General features: G+C 40.2%; 2 protein-coding genes across 4 annotated transcripts; one reads left to right on the forward strand and one right to left on the reverse strand.

Moving 5' to 3' along the window:
* Nucleotides 1-783: 783 nt before the first annotated feature.
* Nucleotides 784-12,956, forward strand: LOC123084915 (kinesin-like protein KIN-UA). Of its 2 annotated transcripts, XM_044506448.1 has the most exons (20): nucleotides 785-1,052; nucleotides 1,441-1,541; nucleotides 1,649-1,771; nucleotides 2,470-2,655; nucleotides 3,563-3,784; nucleotides 3,877-4,030; nucleotides 4,127-4,276; nucleotides 5,135-5,223; nucleotides 5,893-6,105; nucleotides 6,440-6,574; nucleotides 6,685-6,864; nucleotides 10,080-10,193; nucleotides 10,324-10,449; nucleotides 10,527-10,656; nucleotides 10,747-10,839; nucleotides 11,074-11,199; nucleotides 11,587-11,712; nucleotides 11,946-12,089; nucleotides 12,421-12,549; nucleotides 12,666-12,956. In XM_044506448.1, exons 1-20 carry the CDS (start codon nucleotides 902-904, stop codon nucleotides 12,806-12,808), a joined length of 2,835 nt encoding a protein of 944 aa, XP_044362383.1. In that variant the 5' UTR covers nucleotides 785-901; the 3' UTR covers nucleotides 12,809-12,956. The 2 variants fall into 2 exon arrangements, with proteins under 2 accessions (XP_044362384.1, XP_044362383.1); XM_044506449.1 differs by lacking the exon at nucleotides 6,440-6,574 and having other exon boundaries at nucleotides 784-1,052.
* A 4,712-nt stretch (nucleotides 12,957-17,668) lies between these two features.
* Nucleotides 17,669-23,845, reverse strand: LOC123084916 (RNA-binding protein 39). 2 transcript variants are annotated; one of them, XM_044506451.1, is made up of 15 exons: nucleotides 22,958-23,018; nucleotides 22,698-22,766; nucleotides 22,472-22,597; nucleotides 22,287-22,359; nucleotides 22,133-22,189; nucleotides 21,643-21,698; nucleotides 21,098-21,311; nucleotides 20,802-20,888; nucleotides 20,643-20,717; nucleotides 20,463-20,546; nucleotides 19,892-19,956; nucleotides 18,750-18,957; nucleotides 18,525-18,613; nucleotides 18,003-18,117; nucleotides 17,669-17,913 (listed from the first exon to the last, which is right to left on the reverse strand). In XM_044506451.1, exons 3-15 carry the CDS (start codon nucleotides 22,480-22,482, stop codon nucleotides 17,878-17,880), a joined length of 1,170 nt encoding a protein of 389 aa, XP_044362386.1. In that variant the 5' UTR covers nucleotides 22,483-22,597; nucleotides 22,698-22,766; nucleotides 22,958-23,018; the 3' UTR covers nucleotides 17,669-17,877. The 2 variants fall into 2 exon arrangements, with proteins under 2 accessions (XP_044362386.1, XP_044362385.1); XM_044506450.1 differs by lacking the exons at nucleotides 22,472-22,597; nucleotides 22,698-22,766; nucleotides 22,958-23,018 and adding an exon at nucleotides 23,302-23,845.
* Between the last annotated feature and the right edge of the window lie 1,342 nt (nucleotides 23,846-25,187).

Raw genomic sequence — 25,187 nt, forward strand, 5'->3', positions numbered from 1 at the left:
GTCTCCGAACCCAATCCCAGCGCCACCACTCCCTGTCGTTCTGCGCCCTTTCTTCTCCCCTTCTCCGGTGTCGCGTCTCCTCGTCTCTCACTCTCCGGCGACGCCTCTCTCTATCGCCTACCAGAGCTCCGCCGGCCCTCCGACCTCCTTGCCCAAGCTCCGCGCCGGATCGCTAGCTGCAAGCGGCGACAACAATGATTGATTTCATTCGTAGCTATCACAACAAGATTTGGGAACCGTTTAGGGATGGATGCCTTGTATTATCCCTAATCACAACACCTTGGTACCTTTTCCTAATCACGGCAAGCTCGATTTTCAACATGTAGATGGATGACTTGTATTCTGACAGTTTTTGGACATGTAGATACGTGTATTTTTACAGATTTTTGACATGTAGATACTTGTATTTTGACAGATTCTTAACATGTGTATGACTGAATAACTAGCATTTATTTGACAATTTTTTATTACATGTATCCTGTTTGTATTTGATGCCAAAGTCAATAATTTGAGTGGTGTAATCAACAAATTCATTCTATTCTATCTCAGAAACTAAACACCGAAATGTAACCATTTCATTCTTGTGAATTGCCCCTATCAAACACAAGGACGAAATCAACCCATTCTAGTGAAATGGAACCATGACATTTCATTCCACTTCGTTCTTGAACCAAACACACCCTGAATAATTCAAATCGAGGGTTGGAGAGAGGGGGCACCTTCTCCCGAAAGGAAGCCACTCTCGAATCTCCATTTTCCTTTCCCTCCATCGTCGTGCGCTCCTCAACTCAAACACCACAAAGCCCCCTTCAATCCCCTCTTCCTGTTTCTCCCTCTCCCCGCCGCCTCCCGAAACCCCCGGCCCCCGCGCCGCCGCCCCAATCGCTTTGCCCCGCGATCGATGGCGACCGGCTCCGGCGCCGGGCGGGCGTCGGTGCGGCCCGTCGACAGGCCCCGCGGCACCAGCACCGCGCGCTCCAAGTCGGTCGCCCCGCGCCGCCCGCCCTCCCCGGCCCGCGCGCGCCCTGCCGCCGACCACGACCCCACCGCCGGTAAGCCTCGGCTCCCTCCCCCGCGGATGCATCGGCGTAAGCGCGCGCGCGTGGCTAGGGGCTTCACTGTTCCTTTTGCCGGTTTCTGAGGGATGTTTTCGTTGCGACATCGAACTGTCTTTATTTACTTAGAGCTGAAATGGGACGGGGATGATATTTGCAACGGAGTGACGCGCATCGCAGCATCAGCGGCTCGCTATTTTGCCAATAAACCGCTGTTGCCTGAATATATGTGCTTATTCCCGTCAGGTTTTCAGCCAGTATTCTACGGTAACAATATGATAAATACAGTGATGGCGCCGCAGCATTAGCATTATCGTTTGCAAATTTTAAGGGGTTTTTGGGTACTAACTATGTTTCGAGAACTCATAAAGGATGTGTTTCTCAGACTTGTGCAGAGTAAGAGTTGCGCTAAGGATCCGGCCGAAGAACGCGGATGAATTAGCTCAGGGCGCCGACTTTGATACTTGTGTTGAGTTGCAGGCCGAGGTTTAGCCCATTCTCCATCCTATTTTTCTCTCCGCGCTTCATTATTAGCAATCATCATCACATTGGGCAAAGCTTTTCATATCGTTTGCTGGTCTTGTTGTCTGCAGTGTAAGAAACTGAAGCTCAAGAAAAATAACTGGGCTTCTGAGTCCTACCAGTTTGATGAGATATTTGGTGAAAATTCTTCACAAAAGCGTATATATGAGGTCGTCGCAAAGCCTGTAGTTGAGGCAAGTCATGTATTTCAATATCTTCTTTAACATGCATCATATAATTAATCATGAGCAACATAATATTGCAGTTGTTTATATTTGTTAATGTTTAAGTACCTGCACTAACTTTGTATAATTTGGAGCACTGATAGTAAGTTTTCAGGCTCCTTTTTTTGAAATAAAAAAGATATACATAAATCTCTTAGATACCCTATGATAGTTATTACTCCCTCTGATCCAAAATAAGTGTCGTGGTTTTAGTTCAAATTTGAACTAAAACTTATTTTGGATCGGAGGGAGTACTAGTTTTTTGTGGCTCAATGCAGATTAGTTGCTCCTTCAGTCTGGTTTGGCTTACCTTTGATGCTAAGAATTATTTTGCTAATGTTACAACGATTTGATATGTCGCTTTGTATTAGTTGCTTCTGAGTTAAAATACATGTTTTTGCTGCCAAATTAGAATTTTGTTTCTGCAGCCATGTTTTGAACTTATTACATCTCTTCATTCCATCTTTCATTGAATGTTGATGGAATCTATTTCGCCAACTGTACTAGTATTTCACAACAATTGATTGCTAGATAGTAGCTGACTTCCCAAAAAAAAACCTTGTCACTTAACAATCTACTTTTACTAATCATTTCACTCAGACGTTATTAGACATGAAGTCATCTATCTATCTTGACCTGAGAAAATATAGAATCGTAAACCTTTGCAGAGTGTATTAGAAGGATATAACGGGACAGTGATGGCTTACGGTCAAACAGGTACCGGCAAGACATACACAGTTGGTCAGCTTGGAAAAGAAGATCCTTCTGAACGTGGTATAATGGTCAGGGCGTTGGAGCATATCCTTTCTAGCATGTCTTTGGAGACTGATAGCATGGCTGTATCATATCTCCAGGTTCAATTTACGCTTACCAACCTTACTTCTCTTGTACATATTTCACCATTTCATATCAGTGGATAATTTATTTTTGCATTGATAGATAAATAGTTTTCAATTTCTAGACCATGTAAACCTTGTATGATTATTACCACACATACATTGAGTTGCATGTTTAGTTAATTGGGTTTGAATTGATTACTGATAGCATGAGTTTTGCAAACTGACCTTTTGACTTTAAAGACATCCTACAGGTAGGTGTGGCTCTTGGATCAAGAATGACCATTTATGTGATTACTATGACACATAGTCAATTTTAATAAATAATGGAATGGCATGAGTTTTGCAAGCTGACCATATGAGTTTAAAGGCATATGCGTAATAATATATTACATGAAATAGGGTATGTATAACAACATGATTTTGGCTATTTTCACTAGTTTAGCTCCTGTCTCCACCTATCAATAAGGCAAGACAAACACAAAGTATCGTGCTACAATGAATTACATGACATGAATGAGATGAACCGTTGTATACTGTGTTTTTGTACCTGATGTAGATTGTTGATAGTTGTATATCCTTGACTCCACTACAAATCTGACGTCAGATTTCTGACCATGGCAAATCGAACATTTTTTATGGCAACTTGTGTTTGTCGAGGATGGGAAGCATGGCAAATCCAATTCAGTTATTTTTTTGCCAGGAAATTGCCGTGCTCATAAATTAAATTTGCCATAAAAAACGTTCGCTTTGCTATGCTTAAAAATCTGACGTCTGATTTTTAGCATTACTGATATCCTTTTATATGATGTGTGACAGAAAGTAGGCGAACTAGTAGCAGATGTTTTGAATCCTTGATCCAGTAGCGCTTTCATTATTTTTATTTATGTTGTCATACTTATGCCTTTGTTCACTTGATTTATAGCTATACTTGGAATCTGTTCAAGATTTACTGGCCCCAGAGAAGACTAATATTCCAATAGTTGAGGATTCAAAAACCGGTGAAGTTTCATTGCCAGGTGCTGCGATAGTTGAAATCAAAGATCTTGAACATGTTTTTCAACTTCTGCAAATTGGTGAGACGAATCGTCATGCTGCTGATACGAAGATGAACACTGAGTCATCTCGCAGTCACGCTATTCTAATTGTATGTTGGTAAATCGCTGTATCATTAGTGCAAGATCTTTTTTAAGTTCTATAACTAAATGATTTTTTATGCAAATTTGTTGTTGTTTTCAGATTCATCTACAGAGAAGTTTAAAAATGAAAGAAGAAAATACTGTCTCTATCCCTAGTGACGCAGAACATACTCTTCCCGGTGATTTACCACTTGTTCTGAAAAGCAAACTATTGATTGTGGACCTTGCTGGATCAGAACGAATTGATAAATCTGGTAAAACTCACTTTTCGATCTTTATTTTTTTTATTATTAAATAGTGCAAACATCTTTATACTTCCATTGCACTCATTGTTATGATTCATCTCTCAGGAAGTGAAGGGCACATGATTGAAGAAGCCAAGTTCATTAATCTTTCGTTATCTTCTCTGGGAAAGTGCATTAATGCACTAGCAGAAAATAGTTCTCATATACCAACAAGAGATTCAAAGCTTACAAGGATGCTTCGTGATTCATTTGGAGGTGCCAATCTCTGTTATTTTCTTACTCTTTCATGACATTTTTCTTCATACTTAACAATGTTTGCTAAATCTCTGGACTGTGCACTTACATGTCTCAAGCTCAAATACCTACAACATGCCTTGTGTACTAACTAGCCGAACAAAACAAGTAGCAGATAATTATATCACATTTCTACAATTAGATACCTGGAATTGGTGCCATACCTGACCTTTATATCGAACAATGAATAGCGCGGAAAACAATGTGGATAAACATGTTAATGTAACATATCTGCTAATCAAATCATGTTAGATGTAGTTCAATGTCTTTATCTTCCTTCGGGGAGACGCAAAAGCTTTGATAGAAGGGGGAGTTATAGTATAAGCCTATGATCTAGGCCAACCCTCCCAGGCTCCCACACACTACAACCCAACAATTACACAGCATCTCACTCAGCCAGCACTCCGGCAGTAGCAACTGAACATTGGCAGTACCTGCAACTGCCTAGTCTCTAGCTCGAGCCTTGATTGTTTCCAAGTAGTTCAACGTCTTCATAAGCAGCGTCACAACTTAGAACATACCAGGCCATAATTGTCAGAATAGAAAACGAGCAGTTCAGAGTAGAGGGTTTTCCAAGGCATGAGAAGTTAATAATGTTAAATAAGTTCTTGTGAATTTGGTATTTTCTGAAACAATATCATATGGAGACTGTACTACAAGGTATGAACGGCTGGTTCATAGTTAATTAGTAGAATAATAAAATTGTGCTGGAAGCAATTGCCACAGTTTAGAATATTTTTAGGGGGTCACATTGTTACTTTCTTCTTGCCATACTATTAAGCATGCAATTTACCTGCTCGATCCTACAATTGTTTGCAGGAACTGCTAGGACTTCCCTTGTTGTGACAATAGGTCCATCTGCAAGGCATTACTCAGAAACTTCAAGCACAGTTTTGTTCGGCCAAAGAGTAAGTTCAGTTTCGCTCATATTCGCCTTTCTAACATGACATCTGCCTTTCTTTTCTAGGGAAGTTAATCTTTGATAGTTTAGGTTAGGTCAGCGTTGTCCTCCTCACTAGACATATTGTGGTTTTCTAATATTTAAATTTCAGTTAGTCACAGAGCATTATGTTTAGCCGCATACTTGGCTTACATAACACGCTTTCTTGCACATTGAGCTGGCCATCCCAATTGCTTCAATCATATAAATTGCTATAGTGAAATTAGGCGTTGTTAAATTTGGTCACAGTCTATGTTTTAAAGGCGTCCGTAAGGCGACGCCTAGGCGACGCCTAGGCGTCGAGGCGCCCCCCCAGCGCTTTGCGCTTTAGGCGCCTAGGCGTCCGCTTTAGGCGCCTAGGCGTCGCCTAGGCGTCGAAGCGCCCCCCCAGCGCCTTAAAGCAAGGCGTCGCCTTAAAAACATAGGTCACAGTGCACAGGTGCGTCATATTAGAGCCTTAGTTCATGAGATGGACTAATCCACTTCTTGTTCTTTGTTCTCTCCTCTTCAAAAACCTCCCTGGACTATTTAAGACTGGAATTTGGCGCTTGTTCAGAGAGATTGTTGTATTGCTTCATCTTGTTTCCTTTTGCTTGCACTTGTAAACTGTACAAAGTACTTCATTTGTGATTTTCAGGCTATGAAAATAGTGAACACAATAAGGTTAAAGGAGGAAGTTGATTATGAAACCCTATATAAGAAAGTTGAAGACGAGGTTGATCATCTCACATCGGACATGGAGAGGCAGCAAAAGCTCAGACAGAGGGAGAAAATGCAGTTGGAGAAAAGGTTGAAAGTGTCGGAGGCATTCTTGCATGACTTAAAAATGACCTCTACCATGCAAATAGAGGTATACTATGTTCTTTTCATTATATATATTCTTTATCTTTACTGTTTTTTTACACAGCAATTATCTACCTGAAATCCAGTGCAGGTTACTTTGATTATTATACAGCCATCTTATTTTCCTTTTCCTAAATAAACTATGACCCACTACTTCCTACAGCATATGAATTCACAATAGGGCTCTGCGTTGTTGTAGTTTCTTCCAAAAAAAAAACAGCTCTGCATTTATCTGTGCTTTCTGGAAAATGGTTGGCTGTGAACATTCAAGAACAGCCTCTTTCAGTTCAAAAGCAACTTGTTTTAGAGAGCTAAATGTAACAAGTGATTTTCTTACCCAGAATCTGGAGAAGGAAAAACATCAATTTGAATATGCAATCAAAAGATTGATGCAGGAGCTAGAAGAGAAAGAAGGCCAAAATAATGTTTTATCTGAGAAAATTGTTCATTTAGAAACATCACTAAACGAAAAGAAGGTAGCTCTTCTGTGCCACCTTGTTTCATACTATGATCGTGTACTAACATTGCGATGCAAAATTCCTTTCCAATAAGTTTGCTGATCTAACGCAAAATTTGTTGATAGTAGCAACAACAGCTTGAGAGCTTTTCAACGACGCAAATTCTTTCTGAGACGACAAAAGCCCATGAGAAGAAAGTGGGAGAATTACTGAGGCAGCTTGAGGAAGAAAAATCTCGTTCTGCTAGTATGAAGGGCCACTTTAACGTTCTAGAACAGCAACTGAGTGATGCTCAGAGTTCTGCCCAGGTATATTTTCAGAATTTAGAAATTCAGCCATGACAAGTTTTTGCTTGGATACAGTGTGCTATAATTCTCTTCCCGTCAGGGGCGGACCCAGGACAAAAACGTCAGGGTCTCCACATGTACATCAGTCCTCATCTCTTATAACTAATAATAAATATGTTTATTGATTAACTAATGTTTTACCAAATGACTAACAAGATTAGACTAGTCTTGAAAAGTTTGTTGAGCTCCCAGTACAAGACTTGTGTTTCCTGCATGAATTGAAGTGTGTTAGGAGATCTGCTGCCTTTTTCAGATCCAGCTAAGTTCAAGTTATCTTGCAATATCAATTTAAAGCTCATGCTTTTTGTTATTTAAAATGGCATACTAGACCGCGTAATTGACCCCATAGACTCTCTTGATGTGCATGCTTGGAATAACAACCACAAGAAACAATACTCCCTGCCGTGAGTCAAAGTGGTCCTTGCATGGACATTAAAATATTTTTTAAAATGGTTCAATCTTTGTAGCGACCAGACCTCAAACAGTCTGATCTCTGTGCTCCGGTGTCATCCCTGGATCAGTAATGCTGACACCACACAGTACTCGGAGGATTTATAATAGAGTAGCAATCACACACTTATTACATTGAAATGTCTCCATAGAGAACTTATTACAATAAATATGCCTTAAGGCCATCTAATAACGATACAGCGGAAGGCTTGGAAGATAAGTGAGTCCATCAACTCCAACGGCATCACTGAGTATAGAACCACGACTTAAAAACTCCTTAATCGTCGTCTGAAAAGTCTGCAACATTAACGTTGCAGCCCGAAACGGGTCAGCACATGGAATATGCTGGCAATGTAACACATAGAGAGTAATGGAATGAAACAGCTATACTATATGCATATTTGGCTGGTGGAAAGCTCTATGGTTACAGTTTTGCGTAAAGCCAATTTTTCCCTACTACAAAGGAATAAATTTAATTACTATCATGGTGGTTGTTAAACATTGAGAATGGTTGACAGCATTCTCAATCCCAATTAAGCATCATCATTAAACAAAACCCAACAAAATTAACTTAGAGTAACATGTTGAGATTCACATGATAATCCAGGTACTAGATACTCAAGATGTCCATAAGCGGGGACACGGCTAACCATGATTAGTTTATTACACTCTGCAGAGGTTTGCGCACTTTTCCCCACAAGACTCGATCGCCTCCGTTTGGTTTCTCGCACTACATGGTGTTTGAGAAGACGGATGACTGAGACATAGTCTTTCAGAAGCGCTAGCTCCTTACGATCGGGTAGACCGTACCACCTACATCCCCTACATCTGCTAGTCTACCACTGTAAGAGTTCGCACGACTTAGTCAACTATGCTAGAGCCCATAATAGCTTGTGGCTGCACACAGAAATTTCTAGTATGAATAGTCTCATGATCCCTTTGAGCCTGGGTGGCGGTCCAAAAGAAAATAGGCAAGTCCTGGAATACCCAGGTGCCTCAATCCACCCAGATGTGTGTTTAAGTTGCCACCTTAGATAAACCATTAATTAACAAACTCACATCTGTCATGGATATCACTCACCCAATCCATGTCTACTAGCATAGCATGACATAATAAGCAAACGTAGAAGTAACTCCCAAAGGTTTGATAATAAACAGGTAATAGGTACTACCTCATCTACTTCCCATCCCACAATTTAATTAGATCCTAATCATGCAATGTGTGAGGATTGATCTAATGCAATAAAACTGGGTAGTAGGAAAGGTATGATCAAAGTGTTACTTGCCTTGCTGATGATCCGCGAAACCTAGCGATTCGAAGTAACAAGCGGCGCACTCCGGGTACTCTATCGTAAACAAACAAACAAGCATATAATAAGTACTCATCTAATGCATAGGTAAAACTCAAATAAGAGATCTAACCAGAAGGTTCAACTTAAGAACTCCGGTTTGCAAAAAGAATCAAATCGAACGAAGCAACGAAAGTCAAACGGCGAAAGAAAACAACTTCGTTGTACTAATCTGAATCTAGGGCAAATTTTACAGTAGCAAAAACTTGTTTAAGTTGGTTAAACAGATAGAAGGTTTCGAGACGAAACTCTAGGCGCTTGAATCGCCTGATTTCGATAAACGAGCGAAAAGTTATACTAAAAAGAAAATCGGATCAGGAATCGCGATCAGAAAAATCATGGATTTAATCCGAGAAAAAGAAAAACAACGAACGTTCGCTAGAACGAACGAACGGACGAACGCTCGCTATTTAAATAAACCGGAAAAACTGATCTATTAAAAAAAACGAATCTAAAAAAATCGACAGAAAAACCGGACGGTTTTTCTAAAGAAAAAATTAATAAAAAACGGTGCGGAAAACGAGGTGGCGGCGGACCTCGGGCGGCGTGCGGCGGCGGCGGCGTCCGGCGGCGGCGGCGGGGCGGCGGCGGTGGCTTGGGGCGGCTGGGGCTGGCTAGGGTTTTTGGCTGGGCCTCCCCCGGCTATATATAGCCTAACGGGCCGGGAGTCCTAGTCGGACACGGCCCTAGGTTGGTTCGTTTTTTTTAAATAATTACGCGCAGAAGAAAAATAAAAAGAAATACTTAACGGACTCCAAAAATTCCGAAATAAATTTTCACGGGCTTCTAAAATCAAGCCGCACAAGGTGAACATTTATTTGGGCCTAAATGCAATTTTAAAGAAACGCACATTTTTCCTAAGTTCAAATAAAATAACGAAAAACTCCGAAATAAAATCTTATTTGATTTTATTATTAAATCCTCAATATTTCTTTATTTTGGGAAAGTCATTTTATTCCCTCTCATATTTTTGTAATAGAAATAATTGATGATAAAATAAATGAAATCAAATGATCCTATTCTCAAAATTTGAGAAAACTCAAATATGAAAATAATGAATTCCCCAACTCTCTCCGTGGGTCCTTGAGTTGCGTAGAAATTCTAAGATCAAAACCAATCACAAATAAAATATGATATGCAATGATGATCTAATGTATAACATTCCAAATTGAAAATTTGGGATGTTACAATCTTATATGCATTTATTCTCTCTGATACTTTGTCCGGTGGCTATGCTACAACATATCCTTGCAGCAAGTCAAACCATTATTTTAAAATAGTATAAATGTACAGTAAGGCAAAGACTTGGTGTGCAGCAAGTGAAAGCATTAATTTTCTAGAGAATTTTTTAATAAAGTAATCCCATGATTCTTCCAGTTCCAGGAAAATACGGCCCGTGAGTTGAAAAGAGACCTATCCAAAGTCACTGAAATATTTACCAATCAAGTACACTCACTAGAAGGAAAAATCAGTCAACTCATGTCAGAGAAGGTATGGGAAACCCAGGATAGTTCTTCTCTATGTAACATTTTTCGTTTCTTCAAAAAATATGTTTGTTCAGTTTTTTCAAAATTACAAAATATCTCTAAAAAAGTATTTATTTTCCCACAATTTCTTGTAGGAATTGATGTATAAAGAATTGAAATCTGCACAAGCAAAGGTGCAAGATGAAGCAAGGCATAGGCAGAGCCTTGAGGCTGAAGTTGTAAGGTTGAAACGATCTAAGACTGATAATTGTGCTGAAGAGGTACCATTCTTTTATTATAACTCAGAGGTCCTCATTCTTGTTTTATAATCACACTTATGTACATTTCTCTTTGACAGTCTAAAACATTATGTGGTATGGTTAGATCAGGATCTGGATTAGGTAGTGAGGCATTTATGTCTAAATCAGGGAATTTTAAAGAGACCCTAGCAAGTCAGAGAGGTACCATTTCAAAGATATTTGAAGAAGGTATTTTTACATGGAAGAATACCAGTGCAGCTGTTTTTCTTTCTTGGGATACCATCTCTTGATTTTGATTTTGTTCCAATTGGCATTCAGTTGGTCTTCCAAATGTCCTGGCTCTGCTGAAGTCTGAAGAGCTAGAGGTTCAGATTCATGCTGTCAAAGTGGTTGCTAATCTTGCTGCTGAAGGTCTGACGGTTACCATTCTCTATGTATAAAAAACTGTTGCTGTATGCATTTGCACAGTTTTCTAGTTTAGAATTTTGTTATTTATTGAAGTAGCATGGGCTACCCTCCCCCTACCTTTTACAAGAAAGGCTATCATAATCTGAATCTCATATTTATCTCGCTTTTAATATTTTGTTTTTTCCTCAAGAAATCATGAAAAGATTTTTTTTCCATGTCCTTCAATTTGAGCTGCAGATATTAACCAGGAAAAAATCGTCGAGGAAGGAGGGTTGGATGCACTTCTGTCACTCCTGGAAACATCAGAAAATACCACAATTCATCGAGCCACTGCTGGTGCCATTGCTAACTTGGCAATGAATGGTACTTAATCTATTCCCATTGCGTATAATTCTTTTTTCCCAAACAGATTATTAATTAGATTGCTGGCTCACTGCTCTTCTGATATTAGTACCATGGCAAATGGTTGTTAATACCTGTCTGTTTAACTGTTTGTTGGAGTGTCACTCCCACCACCCCACCCGTACCAATAAACAGATGTGCTCACAAATTTATTCCAAACTTCTTAGTCTTGTTTTGTAGCCAGCTAAACTACCTCGTAGTTTCTAGCTCTTGCGTTATGTAATGTTATGTATTTGAATTTTATCTCCATTACGGAGAATGTTCCAATCAAAATTAATACATCGTCGCTTATAGAGCCTGAAGTGACCGTAACTTATTTCATTACCATTCTAATCTTTGTTTTTGCAGTTTCAAACCAGGCACTTATAATGAACAAAGGAGGAGCTCAACTATTAGCAAATATTGCATCCAAAACTGATGATCCTCAAACTATGCGGATGGTAGCTGGTGCAATTGCCAACTTATGTGGAAATGGTACTGATTCATATAGTTACGATATCCAGTATGTTTTGAATAGTATTCAGTTTATCTAAATTTATTCTATTGAACCTGGAATCTAACATGAGATGAACTTGAGCCATCACAATTTTTATTCGCAATAAACGTCTCCCAAATTGATCGACCGTAAACAAATACCAGAGTAACATTCCTGGCCATGTCTAACAAATGAAAACATGTGACTTATTCTATGTGTGTTTTTTTCCCAGAAAAGTGGCACGCAATGTTGAAACAAGATGGTGGAATAAAAGCGCTCCTGGGAATGTTTCAAACTGGACATACCGATGTCATAGCTCAGATAGCACGAGGACTAGCGAACTTTGCAAAATGTGAATCCCGAGTAATAAGCCAAGGTTTGTGATCTGTTCATATTGAGCTCAGTATGGTTGCATTAATTATTAGCTTTATAAGTGTAGAACTATACCAACAAAAGGAAAATCAAAGCAAAGAAAATTGTTAGCACTCACATACTAATATGTTATGACCTAACAATTATATCCATTCATAGTTCACAACCTTCTGATGTCACATCTGCTTCATTGGATATTATGGAAAAACACCTGTGCCGTCTTGCCGTCTTCTCTGAAGATATATGCAGACTTGAACATATCAAACTCGTGTACTAGAACACTTGTTGTTTGTGAAGATTCAATCAATGATATTGTGGTATGCTACTCAAAATAGGTCACAAGAAAGGGAGATCCCTTCTCATTGAAGATGGCATCCTTAGTTGGATCATGGCCAATTCAACCATGTTTCCTCCTTCAACGCGAAGACATATCGAGCTAGCATTCTGCCATCTAGCTCAAAATGGTACGTAGCACTGGGGCTCACCTTTTACCTTTGTGCTTTGTATTAGCTGGGTCCTTAATGGAGATTGTCGATGTTGTACGCCATGTGATATCAAGTGTCTGCACTCACTTTTGCAGTGGAAAACTCCCGTGATATCATCATAACTGGAGGGATTAAGGAGCTCCTTCGCATATCAAGAGAGTCTTCAAGAGACGACGCCCGTACCCTGGCGAAAAAAGCACTAAATTCGAACCCAGCTTTCTTGAAGGAGATACAATGATTCTCATTTTCATATTTACACTTGACACATGATGTACCAGTCATACTTAGCTTGAGTAGCTGGATACTATTACTAGGGTCTAGGTATTGAAATCTATAGAAAACATTTGATCAAGCTATTATTCTAAGTGGTAAATGCATTTTTTTTATTCAGCGATCTATTCTTGTGGCTTGATGGACCTCTTGCATCAACTCCGATGCAGCTAGAAAACACACAAGCATTGTTTCAGGAGCAACTTTTATCATTGTTACCTGGTTTCATCAGATCCAATGACTAGGGTGGTTAGGTGTGCTTGGTTCGAGGGGGGGGGGGGGGGCTAGGGTGGTTATGACTATCCACAAGCACTGAATAGAGATAGCCTTTATTTCTGTTTGGTTGGGTGGCTAAGGTTAGCCCAATTTTTGTCTGTTTTGAAGGATGAAACATGATTGGGATAGCCATTGGAGTGTTTGGTTTGAGGGGTGAGATTACCTCCTTAATTTGGAATTTTTCAGTATAAGGCGATCAAATATGGTATGTACAATAATAACTAAACATCATACCACATCAATCCAAACTCATCAATCAATGGTATAAAGTAAACTTGAACTTCATTACATATCCATGACTTTTCCTCAAATGCGTGGAGCTTGATTTTGGAGGAATATTTGAATAATCTGGTTGATCCCGAACCAAATGGGTGGCATTCGTCTGAAGAACAACTATTCCAGTCCTAGGAAGGGATGGCACACCACCTTAAGGGCACTCTAGTGATAAAAACATGACTAAAATGTCATCGGTGTTAACATTCTACAGAAATGAGAAAGTATGAGATTGTCTCGGCGCCGAGAGAAAGATGAGATTCAGCAAGTAATTCAGCGTCTTCTTTGTTTTATAAGAATGTCGGCTTTGAAGAAGAAGAAAAATGAAATATAAACAATTGGGCTGGTTGTAATCTATCAACTTGAATTCGTCTTCTTGCTCCAGCATTCGAAAGAGTTTTGAGATTAGGGACAAAGATGCATTGGGACTTTTGGAGAGTCGAGTTTAATTTTCTCCAAAAAAGGTAAAGAATATCCACGTCCTATCTTTGGTCCAACCCTAAAAGTAGCTTCAATTTTCCCCAGAAATCTTTTGCTCTAGCCAGACTATTCAGGTTGTTCCAGGGCAGATATTTCTATGCTTTGGTCATCAGGATGAGTGCCAATTTTCTGCATCGGTTTTGATGGACCCGGGTGTTGATCTAAGGGTGTGTTCAGTTGAGCCGTGGATTCTGAAAAATCTGTTGTGGGCCATGAGAAAACTGTTGTGAGCTGAGAACTATGAAATTTTTGAAAATTGTTTGGTTGGAACGACTGTGAAACTCTAGATTCAGTAGAAATTATGTAATGCCTCTGGAGGCTCAAAGAATGTTTATATTGCTAATTGATCGTAAAGCAATGATTTGTACATTGGTTGGTAATTCAATGATCATTTTGGAAGGAAAAATTATGACAATATAAACAATTAATTCAACAATTCATATGTATAGATCATATCAATTGAGAGCCATATGCCGTAATCTTTCCTACTTATAAAGGTTGGAGTTGGTGGTGAGTTCACATGTGGGACCACTAACCTTCAACGATGAAACAAATGCACTCAGACCAACAACCTTCATCAATACAAAGTGAGGTATAATGACCAAGAAACAGAGGAATTTACTCCTACAAGGGGGCTCCGGCAAGGAGACCCCTTGTCACCTTATTTATTTCTTATGTGTGTAGAGGGTTTATCTAGTGCTTTGGCTCATAAAGAGGAGGTTTGTGGCATTGAAGGTGTTTGGGTGTGCAGAAAATTCACCATCAGTCTCTCATTTACTATTTGCTAATGATTCCCTAATTCTTATGAGAGCGGATATGAATAATACAACCTCATTGAGACAGGTATTGGATGAATATTGTGCAAGTTTTGGACAATTGGTGAGTGAGTGGAAGTGTAGTATCTTCTTTAGCCAAATGTGAATGTGGATATCAAAGCTCGGGTCTGTGCAGAACTGAACATATTGACAGAAGCTATCTCTGACACATATCTTGGTCTTCCATCTATGGTGGGTTTGGACCGGAGTGATAGTTTCTCTCATCTCGTTGAAAGAGTTGTGAATAGACTTAAAGGTTGGAAGGAAAAGTTGTTGTCCTTAGGAGGAAATGAAATTCTTTTGAAAGCAATTATCCAATCTATCCCAGTTTATGCCATGGTTGTTTTTAAAATTCCAAAGAAAATATCTAAAGAAATCACAGATGCAATGGCGGCCTTTTGTTTGGGGGGGGGGGGGTACAGAGGAAGAGAAGAAAATGCACTGGCTAGCTTGGTGGAGGATGTGCCTTCCAAAAGATAAAGGAGGTATGGAGTTTCAGGGCCACCATGCTTTTAATTTAGCCATGCTAGCGAAACAAAGTTGGCGAATGATAACGCATCTGGACACTCTTTGTGCTACTGTCTTAAGAGCAAAATACTTTCCTGATGGAAATATTTTAAAGGCAGGACCAAAAAAGGGATCATCTTTTACGTGGTAGAGTATCATCGATGGTCTGCAAACGTTCAGGAGAGGCCACATTTGGAGAGTTGGTTCCGGTGAGAAAATAAATATCTGGGAGCACCACTGGGTACCTTCGAGTCCAATAAGGATGATCCAGACAAGGAAAGGGAACGTGTTACTAAGAACAGTGAATGAGTTGATTAATCCCAATACAGGAGCCTGGGATGTGGAACTTATCAGGATTATTTTCCTTCCAATTGATGCAGAAATAATTTTGAGAATTCTTCTATCAGTGCATCTAAACGAGGATTTTGTAGCATGGCATAAGACCAAATCGCACTCATTTTCTATTCGGTCAGCCTACTACTCAGTATGGGAACACCAGTTTGGTTCAAAAATTATTAGTAGTGAAGGGACCTCAAATGTTAATCCTGTTTGGTCGGCTATGTGAAAGTTGGAAGTCCCTAGTAAGATAAAATTATTCATCTGGCGAGCTCTTAAAGGTGTTATTCCTGGTATGGCAGTTCTCACTTCTAGGCATATTAAAGTCTCAGCAGAATGTCCTATTTGTCGTTCTGGCCTGAAGATATTCGCCATTTATTTTTACTTGTACACGCGCTCGACAAGTTTGGAAGGCACTTGGCCTTAATACAGTTATTGATCAAGCTTTGGCAGTGGATCTTTCGGGATCTGTAGTTTTGAAAGAAATCCTACGATGGCCACACAGGAAGTCGCCGGTGTTAGGACAGCTAGGCTTGCAAGAAACAGTGGTTGTGGCCTCATGGTGCATATGGAGGAAAAGGAGAGAAGCAAGGAAAGGCGAGAACATCAAACAACCTCTTAGCTCAGCTTTCGCTATCCAAGCACTAACATCAGACTATGCAGAGAAGTCTCCTCAGGAGCAGGCGAGAAGAGTTGGCTGGGCGAAACCACTTATTGATACTTACAAGGTAAACACTGATGCATCTTTCTTTGAAGATGGTACAAGATCAATGGCTGCTGTTGTGCGTAATAGTCGTGGGGAAGCAGTTGCCGGTGCTGCAGAGATTTTCAGTTATGCCTCAGGTGTTGCGTCTGCAGAAGCAATGTCACTTTACCTTGGTCTTCAACTAGTACGTGATATTGGATGCTCAAAAATCATCGTGGAGTCAAACTGTTTAGGGCTCGTTATCGTTTGCAATGGAGGTTCAGAGATATTGGCAATCGTATACTACTATTTTATATGATGCTTTCCAACTTGCACATGAGATATCGTTGATTCAGTTCTGTCATTGCCCCAGGGAAGCAAATAAGTTGGCACATGTTTTAGCGAGACATGCTTATGACTCAATAGAAATGATTTGATGGGATGATGTTCCGCCTAATTTTCTATTACCTCATGTACTAAATGATGTAACACTCTCAAGTTTGCAATAAAGTGCCAAGAGACTTCCTTTCAACACTTAACAAATGCAGAAATGCAACTCCAACTCAAAATAATGCTCTTGTTTTTAGTTTCTTCCTAAACAATCTCTCCCATTTCTATATCATAGAATTATGGGAGTGAACAAATTGCAATTCCAAAACGAAGATAGCCATTGTCCTATGTTTCAACATTCGAAATGTTGTGTCTTCCAATGATCGCTTAAGATTCTCCAACGCCCGCCGTATGATTTTTCATATTTTTTTTGTTCTTTTTAATTGTAAACTGAGTGTAAAGGCAGCATGAGACAATATTTTGATGACTTCCTAAGCCAGTGATTGAACTCCTCACGGGCATTGTGCTAGTATTATAAAAGACTTGGACCACACAAGCATATGATGTAGCAAACCTATCTTTTGCAAAAAAAGAAAGCATCGACTATCATTGCACCTATTGAAATATTTTTCATTCAACTTGCTATCACGAATGAAACTACGCAAGCCATGCAAGGAATGATGATACCATTTTCTGTTGAAATAACCTAGCATCTTCAAAGAGGATGGTGGAAGTGCTGCCGGCTGAGCTACAAGGCGGCAATGTTTCAACAAGGCATTGGGCGCTATGTTTTAACAGAGCAGCAACACGAGAGAAGAGCCGCACGCATAATGACTAACAGGCAAGGGGATTTCTCTGTGCGCTTTGACCAAACAATTCAAGGGGGAGAGGGCATCCAACGGCTGAAGGAAGACAGATCGAACAGCTCTGGAGGTGCTCAGCTACATCCTCCCAGACTCGTTTGGTTGGCTAAAGTTGGTTGAAAAAGAACAACCAAACGAACCCTAAGGTAATCTACCGCACGACACACACCCAAACTACCAGAATTAATTCAACCAAAGAAATAACTAAGGAAACTGAAGCAGGGCAAACAAATTCAGAAATAAACACTAGAACCAAAGCCAGCTTAACATGGAACCACAACTCTTCTAATTACTTTTGGTGATCATTGAATTGTTTGATGCTACAACACGCTTGAATGCTTGATGGTGTAATGTTACAACTGATGAAGAGACATTTCCTCGACTAATATTGGCCAAAGGCACCGGCGATGAGGAGCGGGTGCACGACACCGAAGATGCTATTTCCAGCTTCTAAGCGAGTCCGCTGCCAGGTTCACTCTGGGAACTTCATTTCATACTGCTGAGTGGACTGACATAACAAAGAACAACAAACTAGTAAATTAGCAAACTAAATGCGCAAGGGAAAATCTCAAGTCAACAGGAAAGTGTGGCATTTACCATAAATGTTGCAGTAATCATCTTTCCCGCAAACCATCGCCCTTGAAGTGCTTTCTGTGCACCCATGGCGGCCGTTATGCTATCGAACCGCAGGTACACAAAGCCTGCGGTATTTCTGCAAATCAATGGCATTACCAAAGGTTAGGCCATAAGAATTTCTGTTACTACATAACAGGACTTCTCAAGGAAGATATGGTTTGAACTTTGGGATCATAAGTCACACAACCAACAGAAGTGTAGTTTTCTGCAAGAGATAAGGCCATATAACAAATAACAAAAGCAGAAAGCTTCTCGGTTTAAAGCAAATGTACTATGATCCAAAAATGTAATATTAGTGAGCAAGCAAACAAGAAAAATAATGAAGTGAGCAGGCAATGTTTCAGTCTTGTCTAAGATAATCTACAAGAGAACTAGAGGATGTTTCAATAAAGCAGCGTGGCAATAGTGAAACAGCCAAAAAGGATTCTGACAGCATGGCTCAACACAATTGTTTGAATAAATTAATAAGAATCAGTTACTTACTTGTCTACAAAAATGTGTCTTACTTGCCCAAACTTAGAGCATTCTTCTCGAACATCATCTCTAATATCTAAATCAAAATCAGGATCCGTCTGCAACAAAAAGTGAGAATGTTATCATATAGTTTTTGTTGAACCAAAGGGAGATCAAAGCTCCTCCAGGCTATATAACAAGAAAATATTGACCGTTGGCGGCAATAAGAATAACAATAATTCAGTAGTTAAATACCTCCACAGCTGGATCAAACATATTCTTGAGCAATAGGCATTCACTAGGTGGAGCCGTGTCAATGGACTGGGTAATAACCGGAATAGATGCCCCTGGAATTAAACCAAGACCAGGCACTGTAGACTGTAACACAGGACCGGTTGCAGGAGCACCAAGAACTGACACAGGTGGTAATGCCACGGCAGAAGCACCCAACCCAGAAGTCAAACTGTAGATTGGCAGATTAAAAAGAAAGGTGATGTTAGATGAGAGCATTATGTAGAGATATGCAGATACCAAGATATTAAAAAAAAGGCGTTTATGTTAAACTCATGATGTGCAACTGTTTTTTGAACTTGGAAAAGAAATCTTAAAAGCATCATGGCACAGGTTTCTTGCCAAGCTAACTTGTTAATATTTGCAAGAGCCTGAACATCACAAGAATATAAAGGTATTTTAGCAAGTTTTTCCTTCATGCGTTAAGCATTCATCATTCACACTTGATAACAACAAAATATTATTTTTACCCCAGTTCCTCATTTCTCAAGTGATCACTATTCGCAGTTAAATGTTAGAACTGTAGTGCAACAGAATATTTTAATCAAAAGTACACCAAAGAATTGGAGGAGGTCCATGGAGAATGACCTTCACAAACTATATATATGGTAACAAGTGTTGTTGTAGTGGTGGATGAATCCTGACGATGATATAGTAGAGGTCAATAACGAAAGATTTGGATACGAACTATTGGCACTCTTACAAGTAATATAATGGACATTCTATACTACTCAACCATCAACTGCAGGCTATGCAGCCTCTATCATAAGCTTCGTAGATTAAGGAGAATTTGTATCCAATCATATACATTAAGCATCTACATTGTATGTGTCACTTCAAATGTTAGAAGTTCAGAACTATCTTGAGGTTATGACATAATCTAGGATGGGTGGGATGATGTGAAAAGCTCAAACTAATACGAACAAATATTTGAGTTTGCATGTATAGAAATAGCATACCAGGGAAAACTAAAATATATATTTGATCTATAAAATAGCAAAAGAGACATGAATGCCAGATAAGATTGTAACATAGTCATGGAAAGAATATATCCTGTCAAGGACAATATAAAGACAAAAAATGTCATCAACTTGACAGAAATATACCTGGTGGTGGCGCCACTACGGTCCAGTTTCTGCATAAGAAGAGCTCTCGAGCTAGCATTCAGTGCCTGCATGCATGCGACAAGTCAAACAATGATATTAAACTATCTAGATAACATTTGACAACAGTCATGCGTTGCCCTGCTCTTGAGCTGGTGTAAATGGCACTTATTTTGGATCAGAGGGAGTAACTTTTAACTGATTTCTCAGAAAACATATGACAACAGAAAGGTGCTTTGGCATATTTTAAAAAGCAAACAGGAATGTGTGCAATGGCTATTATGCATCAACTTCAAAATAATATGTAAAGATAGGACATACAGACTGCAGCAATGCAATTCATCATGTCACCCATTTTAGATACTAGAAATCTGAGAACCGAGGCAGCGGCATGGTTGAATAAAACAAATTTGCTGCTAAAAAGTATGAAGGCGTGGATACTAAACATACGCAATGGTTAAGTACTTTAATACCATGATACAAAAACCCTTTACAAGGAATATGATACATCATGTCCCAAGAAACCCAACTTAAAAAACAGAAAACATGTACAAAAATTCCCAGTAACACCTACCAAGCCTCCACCTTCGTCATCATCCAAATCGCCTGCGGTTGCCCCACTGGCTTGCACTCCCGGTTGCTCCGTCACAGCTGAAACCTGGTCATGATATTTGATTGGCATATTGGCATGTGGTGTAACAAAGTTAAAAGTTAAAACAACCAAGAGGGAGGCAGGTAACCCGTAAGAACTCACCTTGATTACTTTTCCAGCAATATCAAGTTGACCATTTAAACTCTGAGCAGCTTTTGCATCTTCCAGACGTGCAAACTAAGTAATGAGATGGAGCAGAGTGAGAAACTGAGAATTACGCACAAACAGAAAAATGAACTGCTTTCATAACAAAATACATGCCTGCACAAAACCAAAACCTTTACATAATCCGGTAAGTGGGTCTACAGGCAGCTGGACAAGCTCAACCAATCCAAATGGTTCGAAGACCTGGAAAAAAGAACCCTTAAATAATGGCACAAATACCACATAACAAGGATATATAAGCAGCAGTAACATGCATGACCCTATAAAACGAAATCAACAACCACTAGTTAAGGAGTTTTCAGTTATGTAAACTTTAGAAATAATAATTTTGTTTTCACGCGCAACAGGGTTATCATAGACCTGCACATATAAACTATATGCTTGATTATTACCAGTCTCAATTGCTCCTCTGTAATATTGGAGTGAAGATTTCCAACATACAACTTCCTTGCCCCACCTGATGCGGCTACACTTGACGAAGCATTAGACTGAACTAGATTCTTTTCAGCCTCTGATGGCTTAACGTCCACTGGTTGACCAAGAAGCGGTTGACCTCTAAGAGCAATCGCCATTGGAACCGACATAGCATCATAAAATTCAATATACCTGACAATGCAAGAACATTCAAATTAGATTATCAGCTGTCAACAAGGCCATCTTTATTTCTAGGGCCAATATCATGTGCTCCAAACAATATGCTGCAAGACGTTATCCCTAAAATATTGGCTGTTCACACGAATTCTATTGAAAATGCACAAAAATAGCAATGTGAAACAGTCATGTATTATGTTAAACACTGCATAGTCAAAATTATGTGTTCTATCTTCTGTCCATCATCACAACAAAATAAAATAAAATTGGGAACAGCAAGGGTGCAATGGTAACAAAAGAATTGCAAGACAATGCACAGCAAATATGATGCACATTAAATACTCACCCGACTCCTTTAGAACGTCGTGAGTTTCGATCCATTATTAAGCGGACATCCCGGACCTAGAAAAATAACATGACAAAGTTTTAAAAAAAAGATCGATAATGCACTAAATAGCAAATAGATGAATATCAACAGAAAACATCTTATCACTGGTTAGTGTAAGGTCAAGGTGAAGGAACAATCCAAAAGCATTCATCAGTTAGGTTTCGGTTCATCTAATTAGAAAATAATATTCCTCTTTAACAGAACCAGCTTATTATCTGTTTAATTCAAGAGAAAGTTTAGCGAACTGACATTGTGTATAGTGTACATATCACAAATGTTCCACTCTCCAAAATAAAGAATAAAACAAGATAAACAGGGTGATTACTAGTATAACAAAAAGGGTGCAAAAATTGGAGGCTTGCCTTCCCGGCCCTTGAGTTAAAGAACAAAACAAGATAAACAGGGTGATTACTACTAGAACAAAAAGGGTGTAAAAGCAGATGCTTGCCTTCCCGGCCCTTGAGAAGAACTCATACACATCTCTTTCATCCGCCTTCAATGATAGCTGTCATTATGCTTATAAACATTAGCTTCGAGACAAAAATTCTCAAAATTGCATATACCAACAGGCTGAATATGTTAGCTTGTTAAATGAACGCAACCTGGAAGGCAAATACAGTTCTTTGATCTCTTTCTGGATCTGCTTCAGGTTCGGCACCATCTTCTTTCCTACGTCTGCAAACAGGAAAAAAATATTCATAAGAATGGATATATAGGAAAACAGAAACAATGATTACGAATCAGATATCATCAGCTCAAATAATTTACAGCTATACATCATACTAACATTCTCCCCATTTATCAATACAAATACAGTCAAGAGTCAAGAAGCACTGCAGTCAGTGTCACGAAAGGGAAAAAACAGACACCCAGCAAATCAACATCCTATCGGGGCGGAAGAAAAGGGTAAGCCCTGCATTGTAAGACATGCGATTGTTTAGGTAACTTGACTTTAATATCTCCTGCAAAGAGGGAGCAGAAATTAAAAGGCTTATTTGTGCAAGGGGACAAACATTGAGTCCTCTTTACAATAAGAGGCAATGCTTCAGTGAAAAATCCCAACACACCCCTTCATCGGAATTCTGCAACAGGAGAAATATAGTTCAGCCTTGTGTTCTGGATGCAGGAAATCTGTAATCACAGATGTCGTCATTGCTCTCAGAAACACGCTACCGAGCAAAACCGCAAAATGATATCATCACGTATAGATTTCCAGATTCATTATCCTATTATATGCTGTGCCAACTTCATATAGGAACTCAAAATAAATCACCTTATATCCAAGGTCGGGCTCAATATCAAGACCAACTGAAGACTGCACTAGCACATTGAATCTGCAGGTTCCAATACTAATATTTAATAATCGTATTACTTTGAAGAAACCAAGGCATATGACATAAGAAATTTTAAGAAACACAACTGAACACTGGCTGCGGTCTGGTAGAGGAAAAGTACTAAGTGAAAATTTGATGCTATAGGTGCACAAATATGCAGCAAACACATCATCCCTTCCAATCCTAAGGTCGGTATATGCGCGAGCCAGAACACACAAACCCAGATGTACCATGTCACTATTAGAAAGCAATTGCGATAAAGTTCAGAGTCATGAAGTGGCACCTGACGTCACGGTCACGGTAGTCGCGCTCACGGAAGCGCTCTCGCTCTCGCTCGTCGTCGCCGCGGCGACGCTCCGACCGGCTGCGGCTCCTCCGCTCCCTCTCCCTCTCCTCGCGGTCGCGGTCGCGGCTTCTCCGCTCCCTGTCCTTCTCCCTCTCCCGCTCGCTCTCCCTGCCCAGCCTCTCCTTCTCCCTCTCGTCCCGGTCCCGGTCGCGGTCGCGGCGCTCCCGGCTGCTGCGGTGGCGCTCCCGGCTCTCAAGGTCGCGGTGCTCGGAGCGAGAGCGCTTGGACCGGCGCTCGCCGTCGTCGCGGTCCTCTCCGTCGCCGGCGCTGCTCCGGCGGCGGGAGCCGCGGTCCTTCCCGTCGGATCCGTTGGCCGGAGGCGCGGCGGAGGCATCGACCGTCTTCTCGAGGTACTCGTACTCGTCGAAGTCCATGGCGATGACGAGGTGGAAACCCTAGATTCGTGGAGAGAGAAAAAGAGAAGAGGCGCCGCGGCTTAAACCCCAGCCCTCGGCTTTTCTATCGGGAAGGACGGAAAGAATTTTCGCGACGCTGACTGCTGGACCACAGCCCGTGTCTTGTCGGTTCTGGTGGTTTTTTTTTTTTTTTTGAGACACTTCTGGTGGTAGAATTGAGCACGGGAAATCTCCTTGTTGGACTCTCAAGCTTATGGCCGGGGCTGGACTGCCTAATACTTTGGGCCTCCAGAGCAACGGCGCAAAAGAAAGCTTTTCGTCCAAATCACTAATTTCGAAGCAGCAAGAACTTACGCTGAAGATTGAAAACCTTCTTGAACAGGAGGAAATCTATTGGGCTCAAAGAGGTCATACGAATTGGCTGCGACGCGGCGACCGTAACACAAAATTTTATCATCAGTACGCTTCATCCCGTAGGCGCCGTAATTTAATTAAGAGATTGAAAAATAATAATGATGAATGGGTTGAGGGGAATGATAACCTCAAGCCCCTCATTTTCGATTACTTTCGGAGCCTCTTTGATTCTGATGCAGGAATGATAGATGAGGATTTGCTGTCCACTGTTAAACCAGTGGTTACGCCGCATATGAATGCTTTATTAATTGCACCATATACACAGGAGGAAGTAAACAAAGCCTTATTCCAAATTGGCGATATGAAGGCTCCTGGACCGGACGGCCTTCATGCTATTTTCTTCAAACGCTTCTGGCACATTGTTGGAGAGGAGCTTACTAGAGAAGTACTTGATGCTATCAACAATAAGAAGATCCCAGATGATGCTACCAATGTTGTGCTAATCCCAAAGGTGGACAGCCCTGAGGTAATAACTCAATTCAGACCCATTAGTTTATGCAACGTGGTATACAAGATAATCTCAAAGATGCTGGCCAATAGACTGAAAAAAATCCTTCCTGACGTGATTTCCCCGACACAAAGTGCTTTTGTACCAGGCAGGTTAATAACTGATAATGTGTTGGTCGCTTATGAATGCTTTCATTCCATTAAAAAGCGAACACATGGCTCAAATGGTGTTTGTGCTGTTAAGTTGGACATGCTAAAAGCATACGACAGAGTAGAATGGGATTTTCTTCGGCAGATGATGATAAGGTTGGGTTTTCATTCGCAATGGGTTGAACTTATTATGGAGTGTGTCTCCTCCGTAAGCTACCAAATCAGATTTAATGACATGGAAACAGAGGAGTTTTTACCAGCCAGAGGCCTTCGACAGGGCGATCCTTTGTCCCCATACCTCTTTTTGATATGTTCTGAAGGCCTATCAAGTCTGCTAGCTCATGAGGAAGAAATTGGTGGAATTGAAGGTATAAAAGTTTCAAGGAATGCCCCTTCTATTTCTCATCTTTTATTTGCAGATGATTCTTTGATACTGATGAGAGCAACTAATCAGAA

This window comes from Triticum aestivum, chromosome 4A (genome assembly GCF_018294505.1).
Source record: "Triticum aestivum cultivar Chinese Spring chromosome 4A, IWGSC CS RefSeq v2.1, whole genome shotgun sequence".
Lineage (NCBI taxonomy): Eukaryota > Viridiplantae > Streptophyta > Magnoliopsida > Poales > Poaceae > Triticum > Triticum aestivum.